A 21,014-nucleotide genomic window follows, 5' to 3' on the forward strand; every position below is an offset into this window, starting at 1 on the left:
CTTGCACCTAACACATCCCTATCAAGTTCAAAAGTTGTCATTCTTGCTAGGATAATGTCTCAAAAATCAGAGAACAAGTGAGATGTAGTTGGCTTTGTCAGACAAGATTACTATTTGTAATTTTCTCTAGGAATAGAGTAAGTTTGACAATATACTTAAAGTATTTTATGTCAAAATGTTTTTTCCCAAATATATGACACATGTTAAGGAAAGAAAAAAAGGAACCATTTTATTTAAAGTAATGAAAAGCATTAAGGAACATATTATTTATAGAATATAATAAAACAGATGTTTTGAGATCTTTGTCAATATTTCAACTCCAGTTTATACTAAATAATTTCTAAAACTTGCATATATACCTTTAAACCTGGATATTTCATTGAGTAAATATTTTTAGTTACTTTTACCAAAAATTATTTGTGTTGACTATATAAACTTCTATTGCTATATCTTTTATGTAAAGATATTATGTAATCAAGTATTTTTAAATTAGTAGCTTATTAAAACTTAACTGGTGAACAAAACTGCAAGGGTATATAAAAAATGAGCCCATTTTCATCAGAAAAAATCTATATAATATATACACACAGAGGAAAAAATATAAAATATACCCAACAGAATATCAATCAAAATTATCTGTAAGAAGTAGAAATAGAAGTTTTCATTTTTTCTGATACACATTTTCTAATTTTCTACAATGAACACATATAGAAGTACTTTAAAAGCTCATTAGCCCATGTATGTGAAAACATAATTACACTAGAATAAAACTGAAGGTTTCTTTTTTCTAGTGGCACTGTTAATACCTACCTATTATTTCTGCATTCCCAACTTTCTCACTAGAATTTAGGCAAAAAGGTAAGTGAAACCAAAATAAACAAGTAAGGCTGGCAAGTTTGGCAGAGTAGAAAACAGAAATTAACATTGCAGTCAGATTTGTCTTTTTACTTTCCCATTCTCAATAAATGGTAGTTTGCACTGCTCACTGGCTCACTAGCAGCAAACAGAAAGAGGAGGTTCTCTCCTGAGAGGTAAGTTTTTCTCACAGAAACCTAAAATAATGATCTCTTTTAGCTCCTCTTTATTAGCAGAAAGTTGCCCCCTGAATAATGTCCAGGCCACTAAAAATCAAAATATGGGGATGAAGGGACAGAGAGAGCAATTACACCACCCCCTCAGTGGGATGGCCCCATCCCTAGAATAAGTATAAATACAAACACCTTGGGCCTGAAAACTAAGTAAAATGAGAAAAATCTATTGATCATCTTCCCTACAGCTCTTATTGTCACTATCTCTAGGAAAGAAGAAAGAAGAATAAAGAAAAAAGAAAAGAAAGATTAGAAAAGAAAAAGGAAAGAAAGATCACCCAGAGTAGTTCTTCAGTTTTAACACTGTTACTAATAATATTCAGAAGAGAGATCATGAAATTAGCTTGAACACAAACAGATCAGCAAACTCCTATCTACACATTTACAAAAGTACTCTCAATCCCACAAACGATAAAGGAGACTGATATATATCTGTTATCTGTAGGCTAAAAGAATTATGTTCATTTTGGGGGTGGGGGAGCTAAACTTTACACATTAATGTCAGTACATTCAGGTTTTCATTATTTGGTTTACTTGTAAATCCACCAGTTTTCCCATTGTTATTAGCTCTACTTGAGAAGCTGAAAAATTATTCTTGAATTGTAATAATCTTCTCATCCTCATGTTTAATTGAGACAAGTATATGTTGGCACACAGGTTTGATTTTTAAATTTGTTTTTGTTGCTGCTGTATTAGTTTTTTTGTTTTTCAAGTACTTGTTTCACTAATTTTTTTAATGCTTTTCAATTTTTTGAATTATGCTCATTTTAAACATTGAAAAGAAGGGGTCTTTTGATTCAAAATAATGATTTAACCTTTTCTTATTATGTTCATAATAGTAAAATATCTTGTACTACAGTGATTGACTAAGTAGTCCACATTAAATAAAAATTCACAATATGCCCTTAAAAATAATCAATTACCAAAATCATTCTAAATAAATTTTAAGGTTTGCTAAAACTGAAAACTTACAATTTAAGTTTTTCGTAATTTATTTTACTGCCTAAATTTGTGTGGACAAAACACCAAGCTATTTATAGTAATAAATAATTCCAGCATCTAATAACACTAGAATATAAGAAATCAGATCAACATTTTCATTCCCACATAAAACTAAAGACAATAAAAATGTAAAATAACCCCATATGAAAATATCCTCCACAAATCTTAAAAACATTTTAATTCTCTTCCTTGTGGTTTACACATCTGATGCCATCCATAACTGACTTTTTCTGAAGTTCAAAAGCTGGCTGCCAAAATAATGCATTGTTGGGAATTTCTTAGTTATAACAAAAACATCAAAATAATACCTAAAATCCGTATTAAAATATTAATCTATTTTAAGCACTTTTGCAATATTGCTAACTCCTAGTGAAAGAATATAGATCTAATACTTTTATCCAAAACTCAACCTTTATCAAGAATACTTCTTAAAAAAAAAAATACTTCTCAACCACCAGAAAAAGAAAAGCATTGCAATAAAACAAATTTTTTATTTCAGATTGAATATGTACCAAGACCATCCTGTCAAGAAAAGAAAAAAAAGGTTCTTCCATGCAGAGTTGTCACGTGAGATACAGCAATTTGGGGCAATCACCCAGTTCCTGTTTTTCTGTGAGAGAATGAATTGCTGCCAAAGAGGGGAAAGGAGATGGTTTGCCAGTTGGTGCTAAAAAGGAACTGAGCCACTCATTCACATAATCGGCACAGAAATCTCACCATCACCAAGCCAACAAGAGTGGCACTAGCAAAATCTTGGCAACAAGCCTCTTCTCCTATCTTCTATAAACGACCCCCTCAGACTTCACATTACCCTTTTGTTTCATCTCCTCCCTTTCTGAAACTCCCTCAAGTCGGCCATGCTTTGATGTTCCTTTCACTCATATTTCACCCACGAAACAATAGAGAGGGCCAGGCTATCTATCCACCATTAATGAAAACAAAACCAACACTTTGTCTTCCATCTATGCTCTTCAAGAAATGCCCTCCCACACCAAAGGACAAGGAAAGAGACAGAAGGTGAGAGATACTTAAGATCATAAGGAATGTTTAAAAAATGTCCACTGTGAAAATAAAAAGTACACTTTCTCTAAAAGGCATCCAAATTGGAAAGCAAGAAATAAAATTGTCATTATTTGCAGATGACATATAAAATAAAAACCTTAGGACTCCACAAAAAAACTATTAAAACAAACCAATGCAGTAAAGTTGCAGAATACAAAATCAATACACATAACTGTTGTGTTTCTGTACAATAATAAACTATCAGAAAGAGGAATTAACAGTCCCATTTACAACTGAATCAAAAAGAATACTTAGGAATAAATTTAACCAGGGAGGTGAAAGACCCATACACTAAAAACTAAGACACTGATGAAAAGAAACTGAAGACAGAAATAATGGAAAGACATTCCATGCCCATGGACTGGAATAATTAATATTGTTTAAAAGTCCCTACTACAGGGGAGCCTGGGTGGCTCAGTTCGTTGAGTGTCCAATGCTTGATTTTGGCTCAGGTCATGATCTCAGGGTCATGAGATTGAGCCCAGCAATAGGCTCTGAGCTGAGCATGGAGCCTGCTTAAGATTCTCTCTCTCCTTCTCCCTCTGCCCCTCCCCACTCTCATTCTGTCTTAAAAAAATAGATAAATAAAAAGTAAAAAATAAAAGTCCTTATCCCTATAAAAATTCCAACAGCATTTTTCACAGAAGCAAAACAGTCTTAAAATTTGTATGGAACCACAAAGGCCCTAAACAGCCAAAGCAATCTTGAAAAAGAAAAGAGCTAGAGGCATCCCCGTCACCAGTTTCAAACTACATTAAAAGCCACAGTAATCAAAACAGTATGGTACTGGCATAAAAACAGACACAAAGACCAAATGAACAGAGAGCCCAGAAATAAACCCACACATACATGGTCAATTAATTTATGATAAAAGAGCCAATAATATAAAATGGGGAAAGGACAGTCTCTTCAATAAATAAATGGTGTTGGCACAGCCACAACTGGACAGACACATGCATGCATGAAATTGGACCCCTATCTTATCTATACACAAAAATTAACTCAAAATGAATTAAAGACTTGTACAGAAGCTCCTTGATGTAGGTCTTGACAATGATTTTTTTTTGAAACTGACACAAAAAGCAAAGGCAACAAAAGCAAAAATAAGTAAGACTACATCACGCTAAAAAGCTTCTGCACTGCAAAGGAAACCACAAACAGAACAAAAAGGCAACCTACTGAATAGGAGAAAATACTTGCAAATGATAAATCCGATAAGGGGTTAATATCCAAAATATATAAAGAACTCCAACGACTCAATAGCAAGAAAAAATCTGATTAAAAAATGGGCAGAGGGGGCGCCTGGGTGGCTCAATTGGTTAAGCGACTGCCTTCAGCTCAGGTCATGTTCCTGGAGTCCCTGGATTGAGTCCCGCATCGGGCTCCCTGCTCAGCAGGGAATCTGCTTCTCTCTCTGACCCTCCCCCCTCTCATGTGCTCTCTCTCATTCTCGCTCTCTCAAATAAATAAAATCTTTAAAAAACTATTTAAAAAAATGGGCAGAGGATCTGAATAAATATTTTTCCAAAGAAGACATACAGATGGCCAACAGGCACATGAAAAGACATGAAACATCACTAATCATCAGGGAAATGCAAATCAAAACCCCAATAAGATACTACCTCACACTTGCCAGGACGGCTATTATCAAAAGGACAAGAAATAACAAGTGTTGACAAGAATGTGGAAAAAAGAGACCCCTCGTGCACTGTTGGTGGGAATATAAATTGGTGTAGCCACTATGGAAAACAGTATGGAGTTTCCTCAAAAAAATTATAAACAGAATTACCACATGATCCAGCAATTCCATTTCTGGGCATTTATCCGAAGAAAACAAAAACACTTATTTGGAAAGATATTTGCATCCCCATGTTCACTGTAGCATTATTTACAAGAGCCAAGACACACAAGCAACCTAAGCACCCAGTGATAAATGGATAAAGAAAATGTAATACACACACACACACACACACACACACACAGGAATATCATAAAAAAAGAAGGAACTTTGGGGCGCCTGGGTGGCTCAGTCGTTAAGTGTCTGCCTTCGGCTCAGGTCGTGACCCCAGGGTCCTGGGATCGAGCCTCACATGGGCTCCCTGCTCTGTGGGGAAGCCTGCTTCTCCCTCTCCTACTCCCCCTGCTTGTGTTCCTTCTCTAGCTATGTCTCTGTCAAATAAATCTTTTTTTTAAAAAAAAAAAAGGAACTTTTTGCCATTTGCGACATGAGTGAACCTTGAGAGCATTATGCTAAATGAAATAAGTCAAAGAGAGAAAGACAAATCGTGTATGATCTTACTTATACGTGGACTCTAAAAACAAACAAAAACCCTGAATTCGGGGCTAGAGGGAGCAACACGGTTGAAGGTGACCAATAGGTACAAACTTCCAGTTATAAAATAAGAAGTCCTGGGAATGTAATGTACAGCATGGTGACTACGGTAAACAATACTGCACTGTGTATTTAAAAGTTGCTAGGAGAATAAATAAAAGTCCCCAACACAAGAAAAAAAAATTGTAATTGTGTGGTGATGAATGTTGACTTATTGTGGTGATTTCACATTAAAAAAAAAAACACTCACTCTGAGGCAAAAGATAGGAAAATTCTTTTCAAATGATTTGAAAAAAAGACACATGTATGTGTACCCCCCTGAGGGCTTATTATGTGGCAGCATTATGGGAAGTATATGGATAATCTCAATCCCTCATAAGAGCTCCATGAAGTAGACATCGCTATCATGATTCCCTTTCTACAGATGAGGAAATGGAAGTCTGAAGAAGTGTTTTCCCAAAGCTAACAAAGCTAGTACTTTGAAGAAGCTGAATTATGAAACCATGTGATCTGATTTCATAGCCCATAATCTTAAAAAAGCGTTGTTAAACAAGATACATATACCCTGGAAAGGATATTTCCTAGCTTTTTGTGTGGAAGTAAAAGAAAGGTTATTACAAAGAGATACCAAGGATATCCCAGAAGGCTTTTTTGTAATCTTGTCACATCAGGTATAAAAGATGAGGTTTTTTGGTTTTTTTTTTTTTTAAAGATTTATTTGAGAGAAGACCACGCACATGTGCAGGCGCAAACGGGGGGGGGGGGTAAAGTGAGACGGAAAGGGAGAGAGAATCTCCACCAGACTGCCTACTGAGAGCAGATCTCATGACCCAGAGATCATCACCTGCACTAAAACCAAGAGTCAGAGGCTTAATTTACTGAGCCATCCAGGCACCTCAGGTTTTTTGGTTTTCAATGTTTTTGAAGTGGGGGGCTAGGGGCTATATAAATCATGGCTAAAAAGATAAACCTGGTTTCAATCCCATCTCTGCCTTAGCCAGGTGATTAACAGTTACCTAATCTCTAAACCGGTTTCCTTCTCTGCAAATGAAAATAATTATACTGATCTCACCTTTTCTCTAAAGGGGGTCCTATTTTTAAAAAACTCAAAGAGTTTTTTTTTTAACGTCCTTGGTAAAATGTAACTACTGAGACCTAAGTAATTAATAGATATAAAACTACAAGTGAACACTCACTTCCCTTCAGAAAAGTTAGCACCAATTATAATTACAGTTGCTAAGTACTGCTATTATGTAACTTGAGAATGTATCTAAAGAACACCGCTACCTGATCACTTGTCTTATTAATGATAGACTTTTGGGGGCACCTTTGTCCTAGGATCGAGCCCGCACAAACCCACAATGGGCTCTGTGCTCAGCGGGGAGTCTGCCTGAGGATTCTCTCTCCTTTGCCCCTACCTACCTCCCCCTGCCTCTCTCTCTCTCCCTCCCTCTCTCTTTCAAATGAATAAATCTTTCAAAAAATAATAATGATAGACTTTTCAGGAAGTTAGTATGTCAATTATCCAATTTGTTAAGATAACTGAGGTTGGATTATGAAACCAGCTCTTTTCTAAACAGTATAAGGATACAAGTAGGTACAATACGCGGTCTCTGGCTTTAGGAGCTTATAATCTAATTGTTAAGACAAAATTACCATGCATGAAAGTTACATAAAAAGACATTTATGTTTTTTGGCCCATAAGGGTAACAGAAAAAGATGAGTGTAAACTGGAGGATGAAAGTTTGGTGAGACTCTGAGCTAGCCTTGAAGAGTAAGATTTAGACCGGTAAAGAGAAAGAGGCATTCCCGATGGAAGGTAAGCATGCATAGCAACGTGACAAAAACCACCATGAGGGGGGCGCTGGGTGGCTCACTGGCTCATTCGGGTAGGCGTGGGATCTGGGACTGAGCCCCACATCAGGCTCCCTGCTCAACCTTCCCACTCTCGCGCTCTTAGCTCTTCTCCCTCTCCTCCCCACTCTCGCGCTCTTAGCTCTTTCTGCCTCAGTCTCTCAAATAAATAAAAATCTTACAAAAAAAAAAAAAACCCACAACCATGATGTTCAAGAGACAGTGAAGAGATAAATTTAACTATGAAGACTATACAAAATAAATTTCAATTGAGAGGGCACATAGTTTATGAAAGAATTGGCTTGAAAGTCTAGTTGAGGAGTTCGGACTTGGAATAATGAGCCACTAAAGCAAGGTTCTTAATACAAATCTTTAAACAATATTTAAATATACAATTATGTTTTGAATTAGAAATATAAAGTAAAAAAAGTATGTTTTATATTCCATTGACTTTTACTTTTTAAAAAACTACAATGTTAATTGTGGTTTTATTTTTTAAAGAAACTTATGTTTTAGAGATAAATACTTATTTATAGGTGAAGTGGGTGACCCTGAGTTGGTAATTGTTGAAATGTGATAAACGGAGGAAGGCTTCTTATATTATTCTGGCCACCACTTTTATATGCTTAATATTTTTAATATCTTTTAATCTACCAAATTAGAGTATTCTAGAAAAAAGATCAATATTCACATAGTGATTAACTATATTCTAGTACTTCCACAGAAATTTTTACAACCATTTAAAAATTATAAATGACTTAATGAAACAGACCACAGGGTCTACCAATCAAAGCTTCACGAACTAAAAGTTAACTCAAGAAACTCTGCTTGGTTCAGGAAGCCTTCATAGCTGCTGTCAATGTTAACTCAAATAGTTTACTATATTTATCTTTTTCACTTTTTTAAGATTTTTAAAAATCTGCTTAAGACCCTGCAAATCAAACACAAACCAAATACATTATTAAAAGGAGAAGTTAATGTCAATCTTAAACCACTTTGCTTTGTGGTTTCAGGTATTAAAATGTAAACTTTCATGCAGTGACAATATTACTACTACATGCTGGCAAGCATCCCAACAGAAGTTAATACCAGCAACACATGGCATTACCCATCCCCCTCCCAAAAGAATATCAGAGACTATTTCCACTTTTATTTCTTCCTGTTACCCACAAGCAGGTGGCAACATAACACCAGTTTCAACAAGCAGGCAAAGTTACCCCTCTGCAGGAATAGATGACCACTGAAACAAATCCCTGAATTCTTTCAAAGGAATTCGCTTTCATCCTGGTTTAAAAGCACTTCATGTAAAAGCCAACTTCCTTATTCTGAATGTACATTTCTTGAACTTCACCACCACCAACAAAAAACATTACTAAGCCCAGCACCAGCTACATATGTTATTTAATTCTCAATGCAACCTTATTTTATAGATGAGAAAACAGGCTTTGAAAGGTTAGGCCCCTTTTGCAATATGTGTTGGAGAAAGGATCTGAATCTACATCAATCTGACATAAAAGTCCATGCTCATAACCACTTCACTATATTGCCTCCCATAAAATTAAAATAGTCTATGATCAATAATGTATATTATGGACATAAAGATGCTCATATAACCTGACAAATTTAAAGCAAGAATCAAATCATAAAGTGGACTTAATGGAGTGATTATCTTTTTATAAACTTCTAATTCAACAAAAGGATATAATCTGTAAATAAAAGAATAAGTGATTTTTTACTTTATTTCCCATATTCGTTTTATAATGAAAACATCTTTAATAAATAAGTCAATTTTATTATCAAATGAATTTTTCTGATACTGAATGAGACCCTCTAAGTTTCATGAATTTTTTATGTAAATGAGTTGCCTACCGAGCTTGAAAGAAAAAGTGGTCATTTACCCACAAAGTTAAGCAACAGTAAATTCAAATACTGCTATCAAATGTCAAATGCCAACCAATTCAATCTTGGAGCAAAATGTTTACCATTACAGAATCAGGGGTCCTCAGAAACAAAAATCAGGCCTCGGCACTTCCAAATAGTGAATGAGAACCATCTGGCTAACTCAATTTTCAGAAGTTGGTTGATTTTACTAAAACAGAGATAAGGGCCGCCCATTTTTAAAAATCATTATCTTGCATTTATTTATGCATTCCCCCCTCCCGGAATGGTCCACATGGACCACTAATTTATAATCTGGCATTTTCTCTCTCCTGGCTCTGGTCTGTTCACACTACATTATTGGAGTAACATACAAAATTCAGAAAATTCAACAATTAAGAGCCTGGCAAGTTATTTTGCAAAGCACCTTGGCACCCAAACATAAATGGTTAAAATGTTTTCCTGCTGTCAGTAACATGCTTTTTTACAAGGAGGACTTGTTAATATAACAGAACTGCTACTCAACTCCCCTAAACCTCGCCCAAAGAGAAAATGAAGAATAATAAAAACGCCAATATGAAAGTTTCCTCGGGTGTTCTGAAAAAAGGGAGGATCCATCGAAAGTCCCTGTTAAATGTAACGCTTTTTAAATGTTTCTCCTGGAAACCAAGCCAGTTGGCTGAGCTGGGCTTTTTTGTGTAGGAAATGACCCTGCTCTGAACTCTATGCTGAGCAAGTGAAATGCTGGTGAATTATCGATCGGCCGTGGGAATCGTCTCTCTCTAGGTCTTCCCTCCTCTACTACTTCCCAGCAGGAACAGAGTGCCGAAATCCTTTAACTCCAGGACTAAGCACTTCAGTCACCTCTCCAGCACTCTCCATTCGGCCCCCACTCCGTTTCACCTGCGATGCTGACGCAGGTGAACGCTTCTTTTAATAATCCCACCCTGACAGATGGACGATCTACAGCATATTAACTGCTGTGAAACAGCCATCCCGAATGTGATTTCAATCGTATGAGACTCTGAAGTGTAAATTGCCTTAGACTAATTCCCCACAAAATCCTTTCTTCTTTGAGAGGTTAGAGCATCAGAAGTGGTTTCATTTGCATTTACAATACACACACACAGACACACACACACCTTTCTCCGGAATTTTCTTAAGCCACATTTAGATAAAAGTGCTGACCTACAGAAACACAAGCATTACTGCCAATACCCATCATCTTATGCCCGACTGCCCCGGAAGACTGAGAAAGAGGAAAAAAGATGAAGCGAGGGCTTCATGTCAGGTTCATGGTTTGTCACCCTAAGTTTCAAGTGCACATTAGGCTCCCGCAGCCGGAGCCTCCGTAGAGGTAAAGAAAGAAAAGGGGCGGGGAGCAGGGGATTCTGCGGGCAGAAGCCCCGACGGGACGCCCGTTCGGGACGCCGGATTTCCCTCTTTTCCCTTCCCTTCCCTCCCCTCCCCCCCCCACCCCGGGACAGCCCGGCGGAATTCCACCGCTGCCGCTGGCCGGGAACAATGCCGCGTACGGGACCCCCGCCCTGCACCCCCCGTCGTCCGCCACTCACCACCCAGGTCAGTGCCCCGTTGCCGCCGGCTCCCGCGCCGCCGCCGGCCTTGGCCATGGCGGGTGCCTCAGCTCACAGGCCCCGAGGCCGCGGCCGCCGCTCCCGCCTCCCTGCCGGCCGCCGGGCCCCTCTGCTCCGCACCGACCGCTCCGCTCGCCGTGCTCCTAGCGGCGCCGCCCCCCGCGCCCCATCGCCGAGACCCGGGACGGACGCCCGGCCGAGCCCGCGGAGGAGGCCGCGCCGCCCGGCGCTCTCAAACTCGAGGCGCGGCGGCCGCGTCGCCCGGGCCTAGGGCAGCCGCTGAGGAAGAGGTGGAGAAGGAAGCGGGAGGACGGCGGCGCCTGAGCCGCGGTGCCTCCTCCTCGCCCGCCGGCGGGCGCCGCAGCAAACCGGGCCGAGGCCCGGAGGTGCGCGCGGCGAGCGCAGCCGGAGAGCCCGGGGCGTCCAGACGTGGCGGGGACGCAAAGGCGCCTTGTCCTTCCTCACACTCAGCTAAGGCCGGCCGCTCGGGTTGCCGGAGTCGCCGCTGCCGCCGCCTCAAAGGCCGCCTTTGTCGGCCGCGCTGCAACCCCGACTTCCTCACATCCACACACCGAGAAGGACAATAAACAGAGCCACCGCCACCGCGGTCGCCTCCCTCTTGTCCGGCATAACACCGCACACACACATTCGCACACCAGGGAGGGCGGGAGGGAGGGTGGGCGCGGTGGCCGCCTCGCTGTCAGTCAGCCTTTTGGCGCCCAATCGGGGCCTTTTCGCCGCAACCCCTCGACCAATCCCAAAATTCCAAGCCCCCGGAGGGGCGGGACCCGAGGGGGAAACGTCATTGCGGGTAGCAACCGAAGGGAAGACTTGGGGTTTTTTGTTTGTGTGTGTGTCTGTGGGTTTTCCATTTGAGGGGAGAGCAGGGGCTGCTGTCAAGGGTCATTTGAGGGCGGCAAAAGGAAAGGGTCGAATTGGCCTCGGGTCGATTGTAATCCTCCGAGCGTGCTGTTTACTCTAAGACCTGCCGGCGAAGCCAAGGCATTTCTTTGCTTGGGGCCGCTGTGGGGGGAGGAGGGGGAGAAGGGGGGTGGCAGGAAGAAGCCGAGGGCAGTCCCAAAGGGAAAGTATTTTTAAAGAGCGGTTGTAAACCGCAGGCAAGACGTTGTAGATCACTGGTGCAAGGAGGGCCCCGTGACCCCGGCCTCCCCAAGGCTCCAAGTGGACGCTGCTGTCGAAAGAATCCTCTGCTCAGACCTTCCCCTCCTCCATCTCTTTCCCTCCCTCTCCTGTCCTCCCCTCACCCTCAATGGGATACGGTCACTTTCAGGGAAACTGCATTTAAAGAATTTGAATGATAAGGGATGCACAGAGAACGTTCCAGGGAAAGAATGCAGGGTGGGTTGAGGGTTCCGTTTCTACTCTTTGTTGACCTTTCTCTCTTCTCTGAACAATGCGGATTTGCCACTGTCACTTTTCGTTCTCATTTCTCCAGCTACGTCTACGAGGGCATATTTAATTTTTTAAACTGCTTTCAGTGGAATTTTCAAATGCCCACTAAGGAATAATTTCATTCACGTTAAAGCTTTCTAAGAAAGAAAATTACCCGTATAGCCGCACCAAAGTCTTTGGCAGATGGAAGAAGGCTTTAGCTCACCCTGCTTTTCAGTGTAATTCCATTCAACAAGTATTGATTGGATGCACACTCTGCCACTCTGTGCCAGGCTCTGTGATGGGTTCAAAATAAAAACAGGGCCCCCAATTTCAAGTCATTTATCAGCTGGCTTGTGAGACGGACTAAAAGGGAGTTAACTATCACTAAAATGAGTATTTGAGGGCATGAATTGCCACCAAATGGCTGTGACAAGAGAGCTTTTTAAAAAGATAAAAGCCGTATTGCTGCTTTGTGGAAAAGGTGTTTTTGTGAACTTCTACTGTGCATTTCCTCTCAAGGGAAAACAAAAATGTCTCAGGTCACATATTTTAACTGCCTGCTGAGTCCAGAGAGGTGGAGAACTCTGAAACATGGAAATAATTTAAACAGTTTTTCTTAATTAGCTCTCTAGTGGCCATGTAATTCTGGCATATTTGGGACTTTGGTTTAGAACAGTGAAGCCTTTCTTTACCTTGAACTTGAGGTGCAAGCTTGTAAATCAAGCAGACCAGGGCTAATCTGGGCTCTGAACCTGACCAACTAAGTATTTGTGCCTTGTTATTTGACTTCCCTGAGCCTGTCTATGCCTTGTTAAAATGAGAGTTTTTGCTCTTGTGCTTACTGTGACTTTACACTTCAAAGTACATATATTTTATAAGTTTGAAAGGGGTAAATAATTTTAAAGTTTGTGAGGTTTTTTTATAAAGATATATGCATTAAGTAGAAGCCAAGCTATAAAATATATAACGTTTCCTTTTCAAACTTCAGTTTTCAAAGCTCTTCAGCCTCAGATTTTGAATGACTAAAACAATATATTCAAAACTCAGGTTAATTAATGGAACTTCATGTTTATCTTTTCACTCGCCTCATATGTAAACCACTGAGCCTTTTGCCTTCTAAGTGTGAAGACACTGTAGTAAATGTAACTTATTATGAAAATACTGACTTACCGAAAGAAACACAAATAAAGTAGTTGAATATACATGCAAATCAACAGCTTAAGGCAGAAATTCATGAGGAATGGGAGAAAGCATCTAGATCAAAAGTATCTCAGCTCCTGAAGAACTGTTTTGTTTCATTTTTTTTAACTGTGTGCAATAGACTTAACATTTATTATCTTTTTAATAAAATTGGTTATGCCCAACTTGAGCACAGCTTTCCCATCTAGGGCTTTTTCAAATACTTTTCATTTATATACAAATTATAGTAATAATTGCCACATTAAAAATCTATATCAGGTTTGTCTTGTTTGGAATACTACGCTATTCATATGTGCGTATTACATTTAAAGACTTAATTTCCGTCTCATAGCAAACACCAGCCAAAATAAAAAATTGTAGAAATCAAAGTCAGTTCTATAAACTGTAAAAATAAAGGCCTTTAACCAAGCTTTTTTAGTAGCTTCCATGGGCGCTTATCCTAACTACTTAAGAACTTTTATTTTTAGATTTTATGTTTTCCTATGATAGCAATAAAAAAAATGTATTTATTAAATGTCTATTGTGTGTTAAGTACTCAGGACCTGGGAATACAAAATGCAGTGAAGATGTGGTCTCTGCCTTGAGTTCACACCTTGTGTTACAAAGTTTTGAGCTAATCTTTTAAGTCAAAAGCAATTTGATATTTATTCATTTGCCCTTTAATTTACAGTTTACCTGATGAGTCACACCTATCATTGCACATTATACACAGCATGTAATTTAATCAATAAATAAATTAAGAAGATTGTAATTCAAAACTCTACTTCTAGATACCCGGCAAAATTTCGAAAGAGTTTCCATTTAAATCATGTATTGTTCCAACACTGAGATTCAGTTGGGAGGTTGGGTAACGAATCTTTAACCTACTAAACATTTAAGTAAGTTAATGTTTGAATTCAAGATTCAACATCTGCAATTTGACCTCTCCATCTCATTATATTAGTTTTTTCTTTTTAAAGATTATATTTGAGAGGGAGCGCACACACATGAGCTCAAGATAGAGATAGGGAGCATGAGATGGGGACCCACAGAGGGAGAAGGAGAAGCAGATTCTCCCACTGAGCAGGGAGCCTGACAATGTGGGGCTCAATTCCTGCAACCCCGGGATCATGACCTGAGCCAAAGGTGATTCTTAAATGAGCCACCCAGGCATCTCCCACTGTATTGGTTTTTATGGATCCTTTATATATACAAAGTAGCTAGGCAGAGAACAAGAAAAATTCATATCTGGCCTACAGTAAACCCAATAAATGGTTGTCCAGGTAATATTGTCCAGGTATTAAATGTTGTAAATGTAATTTAATGTGTTGTATTTCCTTAGAAGTGAACTTAAAGTAAAGAAGGAAGCTACCATCAATGCAGCTTTTAGGTTTTCAACATTTCTATAGTAAATATAATAGATTATTAACTGATTTTCAAAAGTATTTGACTGCTCCAAATATTTTATATTTTTACTTTTAAAATGGTACTTAAGGGGTGCCTGGGTGGCAATCAGTTAAGTGCTGGACTCCTGGTTTCTGCCCAGGTCATGAACTCAGGATTGTGAGATTGAGCCCTGTATTGGGCTCTGCACTAAATGGGGAGTCTGCTTGAGATTGTCTCTCTCCTTCTGCCCCTCCTGCTCATTCTCTCTCTCTCTCTCTCTCTCTCTCTCTCTCAAATCTTAAAAAAATAAATAAAAGGTACTTAAGGACCAACGGTAATGTTTATGGATGGATGAAGATATCAGTGATCACCACATTCCTGAGTATTATCACCACTGGGAAGACAGATAAAGGCTAAAGGTCTCCAATTTCTCCCTATAATAAGTATGGGATGTTTGTTTTGTTTGACTTTTTTTTGGTTTGGAGGAGTTTGTTTTGATTGGTTTTGGCCAAGTAAGCTATGCTGATCCTCTGGTGAGGTCTCTAATTACTTAGACAGAAGGGACATTTTCAGTTATTTTACATGATGTAGGTCAGCAATAATTCAAGGCTCTTAACTACTCTACTGAATTATATAATATGGAGAATATAATTAGCATGTGCCTTAGTTAAAAAAGCTGTTCTTGGCCTTTAAAAGTTATTTGAAAAATTGGGTCTTTCAAAGAAGCATTTTATTCTAAGAAAACCTTGCTTTAGAGGACATTAGATGCTGCTATCACTCACATAATCTTCACCAACAGAATATTATATGATCCTAGCAAATGTGTATTGCTAAGTTGCATTTAAAATCTGGTTGCCCAGAGGCATCTGATTCAGTTACTCAGTAGGTTTATAAGACTCAGATCTAAAGAAAGAAGATAAAAGTGGCTTTCCTAACTCAACTGTTTCTGTTTCAGAAGAGCTGGGAACTCTAAGGCTAGAGTTGCCAAGTTGTTTTCTTTCTGTAGTATATTTAAAAACTTAATGGTCATGGGTGAGGGGAACCCAGGAAGTGTAAGGAATTTCTACACCTGAAGACTCTAAGATATAAAGCCTACAAGTTAGAGGGGTTTCTGAAATAGAATAAAAGAGGTACCTGCAAGTTATCTAAGGTGATAACTAAAATTCAGAACTTTAAAAAGATCTTAGTGTACCAATTAACAGTAAAAATGCAATTGTTACCTATTTCCAAAATACTTAAGCACAGATTAGCCCAGATGATATCTTTGTTAGTTTTCTTCTTTGCTTTGAGAGTGCTGTCTGAATATGGAAAGAACTAGAAGGCCCAAGAACGCTGACTCTTCAAAAAACAGATTTCTAGTTAAAATAGTCTTTGAGAAAACTAAAAGGACAAGACCAGCCTGTTCAGTAAAGGGTCTACTACACAGTGCTAGCCAAGCTTAGAAACTACCTAGCGTGTAGTAGGTGTTCAATAATTACTCAAAGAATCAATTTGAGGCATAGCCAGAAGTTCGCCGAAGTGAAACATCACCAGCAAGGATGGCCCTAAAACGTGGTCAGGTTCCTTAAGTCTTTTGCTTTTTCAAGTGTTCTTGCTTGAATAACAGAGAGGGTAAAGTACCTTAAACTTTATCGTTAACGTTATCAAGAATTGGTTGAAGCATTGTTCCTTTTGGAGAATGAAAAACAGGATGGTATGAGGAGAGAAAGAAGAGATTATGGTACCAGGAGAAAGAAGTGGAGGTGGGGGAGGTCAGAGCGATAACAAATGTGTGAAATTGTATGAATTTCCAATTGTGTGAAACTGGAGAAATAAATACATTTTGGTTATGGAATTAGATCAGCCGTTTTGCCAATGCTTACACTTCATTTCATCAAAGAAGGAAACCCCATTCATTGAGAACCCTGCTATCTTTGGTACAGGGCAGGCACTTTCACACATATAAGCTTAATTAACTGTCAGCAACCTAAGAGAGAGGTATTCTCATTCTTATTTCATAGTCAAGGAAACTAAATGTCATAGAAAGTCACCGAACGGAGTCAGTGGTAGAACTGAAATTCAAACCCAAGTCTCTTACTCCAAACCATACACTTTTGTAATGCTGCCAAGTTGGCTAACACACTTGGCAATATAGCATATCTGGCAACGTGTTAGGAACTTGGCAATACTGGTGAATAATTCTGGCCCTCAGTAAAACCCTTTGGTTGATAGATTTTATTGTTGGACTATGGTGACAAGTATCTGCAATTTGCATGACCAACTAGAAGTTCTCTTTGAAACCAGCCTAAATCTGCTTTGTCTTACCTTGTTATAAAATAAGTTGGTTATTGGAGTCCAAAGGATCCATCATCAAAGAAAACCTGAGGCCAAAGATGCTGTGGGTCCTGTGACTTCTATCTATAGGATTTTAAACCTTATAATCTAAAGCCATAACCCATAAAGTTAGCTACTTTGAGTGATAATCATAACACTCAAAGTAGCTAACTTTCCAATACAGGAGGAAAACCAGAAAAGTACCATGGAACTAGACTCTTGGATTGATATTTTGGATAACTTCAAATTCACTGAAAGCAGCATAAAAATTCTCAAAATGTTCACTCCCACAGGCAAGACTTGTTTGTGGACACTTCCTGTTATAAGGATTATTTGCTTTATTGTGATCTATTTTTATGTGTTACATTTTTGGACCTCCCATTTTAACATTTTGCAAATAAAGTTTGTTAGTACCTCAGTTCCCTGAGGTAGAAAAGGGTATTTTGGAAATTATAAGTCCCAGAGACCATGCACACTATTATACAGTACACATGCATATGGGATTCAGAAAACACGTTAGCATTTTTAAGTGTGAGCAATCTTGCAGTGAACAAGTCATACTTAGCCTTGAAACTATCTTCAGGAATCTCTATTAGCACCGTTGGAATTTATGTTTTAATGAAAAGACTTTGGGAAATACTGCCACTTTTTATATTATTTCTGTTATCACAACACGTTTATTTTTACAAATTTAAAAAGTAGAAATAAATATAAAGCAAAGAAACAAAATGACCCATTGTTCCACCACCCAAATAATTACTATTAAAATTTGGTGAATAGTTTTCGACCAAAACAAATATATACACTCAAAAACATATACTTTTTTTTTTTAAGGGAGCAATAGGCTCTAGTAAGTTACTTAAAATTTAAAAATGAGTTCTATCCCACCTGAATAGCTAAAAGTAAAATACCAACTGTTGGTGAGGAGGTGGAGCAACAGAAAAGCTCATATACTGCTGGTAATACATAGCTTAGTAAAAAACCACCTTAGAACACTGTTTAGTAGCTGCTGCTAAAGCTGAGCACTCACATAGAGTAATGAACCAAAAAGTCTGCTCCTAGTTACGTCCAGATAGAAATTCATACTTATATATACCAAAGACATATATAAGAATGTACAGAGCAACACTGTTCATAGTAGTAGCCTCAAACTAGAAAATCCAAATGTCCATCAATGATAGAATGGCTACATTGTGTATGCATACAATGGACTACTGTTTAGCAATGAAAATGAGTGATCTGCTACACCTAACATGTAGGAATTTCTCCAATATAATGTAAAGTTAAAGAAGTCAAACAGAAAAGACTATGTACTTTGTGATTCCCTTTCTATAAAGTTTAGAAAGAAGTAAAACTAACCTATGATGCTAGAAGTCAGGATGTGGTTACCTGTGGGAGGAGGATTCTGGGTGCTGGTAATATCTATTCTTTGAACTAGGTGGTGAATACAGGATTCTGTTCATTTTGAAAAGTCATCCAGCTGTACACTTTTCTATATGGATATTATGCTTTGATTTGAAAATTTACTTTAAAAAAACACTGTATCACGAACACTTGACAAGAAAGAAACGTGTGTGGAAAGACCACATCGATGCCTTGGAGGTCATTAGTGATTAGAAGATTTGTACTCTGAATGTGAAGTGATAGGGATAGCCTTATTTATTTCATGAGTGTTTTCCCTTTTCTATGTGCACAAAATGCGTAAGATTGAAGAGTTCTTTCAATAAGCACAAAATGAAATTTACATAATTTTAAAAAAACAAACGCTGCCACATCTGAAGTTCTACAAAATCATTAATGAAATTCCCTAATTACTATATTTGCCTGCATACCTTCACTTCCTGAACTAACTCCCTCAATTTTCAAGAAAAAGAAATAGACTTTTTCTAATAACAAAACAATAACTGTAACTATTATTTTTTGGCACTTACTGTATGTTGGCACTTGGCCAACATATCACTTTCATTATCTACTTGCATTAGTCCTCATGAGACTTGCATGAGCTCGGAATATTTTTTAAGAAGTTATCAAAATTAGGGATGCTGGGGTGGTTCAGTGGGTTAAGCGTCTGCCTTCGGCTCAGGTTATGATCTCAGAGTCCTGGTTTTGAGTCCTGCATCGGGCTCCTTGCTCAGCGGGGAGCCTGCTTCTCCCTCTGCCTGCCACTCTCCCTGCTTGTGTTCTCTCTCTCTCTGTCTGACAAAATATTTTTGAAAATATAAAAAAATAAAAGTTAGCAAAATTATAAATGTAATACCTTCTGGTTGTAAAAATCCATTAAAAAGTGTGTCGATTAAGGAATGCAAACAGTCCTCAACATGCCTTTTCCCCCATAAATGTCACTGATTAACAAGCTGGTATGTATCCTTCCAGATCTTTTATATGTATGTGGAAACCCACACAGGCACACAGAAGAGAGGTCAGTTATTAATGGCATTATATTATAAATACAACTCTGTGAGTTGCTTTACTTTATGTCCTGGCAATCTTTTTATGTCTGTCCCTAGATCATCTCATTCTTCTAATGACTGTCCTGATTATTTAACCATTTCACTATAAACAGGGTTTTGCAGCCTCGTTATAAACAGGCTCTCAGCCAGGAATACTATTGACTTTTTGAACTGGATAATCCTTTGAAGACCTGTCATACGCATTTTGAGATGTTTACCAGCCTTCCTGGTCTCTACCCATTAGAAGTCAGTAGCATCCCACCTCTCCGCAACCCATCCACCCACCCACCCCCACTGGAACAAAAATGTCTCCAGACATTTTATCCCCTGGAAGACAAAATCCTTCCTTCCTACCACTGTCGAAAAACACTGCTAGAATAGGATATTTATGTTGTTATTTTCAACAATGTCAGATGGATTCATCAAACGTTGGTATTGCTTATTATAAACCACATTCTACAGATGAGCAAATGGAGGCTAGGAAGGTTGATATGCCCAAGGATGATATATCATGCTGCTGTAAGTCGTAAAGATATGAACCCAATTCTGTCTCCTCCAGAGTTTGTGATTTTAATCTCCTTCCCTATCCTACTATCAGTTTACTACCCAGGAGGTTGTTTTAGGGCCCACTCTAAAGGAGATAGTCAGAACAGTGAATATCACTATTTGTTGAGACTAGGTATTAAAAATATCTTATTTCTGATAAACATTCTTCAGCTTCTTTTGACAGAACCAGGAGTTAAAAACTTCTCTGCTTTCTAAAGTTGTCCATAGCAGAATAAGTCATTTGTAATAAACACTTAAACTAAGAAAACTTCAGGAATTTTTAAACAGATAGCTAATATAGTATCACCATAGTTAATGAGAGCTAACCTAGTTTATATGGGTAGTAGGCCCAAAGTCGGGGTTCTAGATCTTTCTGAGCCAGGCCGCTTTGCCATCATCATCGTCAATGAGTACAGATGTGTATCAAGCTCCTATCGCATATGGTAGCACACTGTTAGTCCCCTGCACTCCGGATTTCCTCCCCAAGTGCTGGGTGGACATCTTGTAACACCAAACAACTGATAACAAGGCAAATGAAGCAACAGAGGGAAAGTAAAACAAATTCAAAATTAACATAGCTGTTAATATTGAGTATTTACTTTGTATCAGGTATTTAAATCAGCTGTTGTCACCTTTCATTCCACAATTATTTGAACACCTACCATGTACTAGCTGGGATGCCAGGTGCCATAGATATAGGAGTAAACGGGAGGCATAGAGCATGCCTCTATGAAAGCATGTGAAGGACATTAAGCATGTTCCTTAAATAACTGTGATTAGTGGGGGAAAACATCATGAGGGTGGGGACTAGGGAAGGTTTTCCCAAGAAAGGAGGTTGAGCCCTAAGTCTAGCAATAGCATGTGTGAAACTGCCAGGTAGGATGGATCGAAGTAGAGTTGAGGAAGTGAGAGCAGACTATGGCCAGAGTCAGAT

The 21,014-nt window shown here is 38.7% G+C and overlaps 1 protein-coding gene across 2 annotated transcripts in view; it reads right to left on the reverse strand.

The window, feature by feature from the left end:
• The window catches only part of TOP2B (DNA topoisomerase II beta), a 59,076-nt gene extending 47,603 nt beyond the window's left edge, over nt 1-11,473 (reverse strand). For both annotated transcript variants that reach the window (XM_028099063.2, XM_028099062.2), the window contains exon 1: nt 10,791-11,473. In XM_028099063.2, the coding sequence (XP_027954864.1) occupies nt 10,791-10,847 (57 nt within the window). In that variant the 5' untranslated portion in view covers nt 10,848-11,473. The remainder of the gene's footprint in view (nt 1-10,790) is intronic.
• Nucleotides 11,474-21,014: the final 9,541 nt, after the last annotated feature.

Source organism: Eumetopias jubatus, unplaced genomic scaffold (genome assembly GCF_037043125.1).
Source record: "Eumetopias jubatus isolate StellerSeaLion01/CBP00866 unplaced genomic scaffold, mEumJub1_p1.0 scaffold_1, whole genome shotgun sequence".
Taxonomy (NCBI): Eukaryota; Metazoa; Chordata; class Mammalia; order Carnivora; family Otariidae; genus Eumetopias; species Eumetopias jubatus.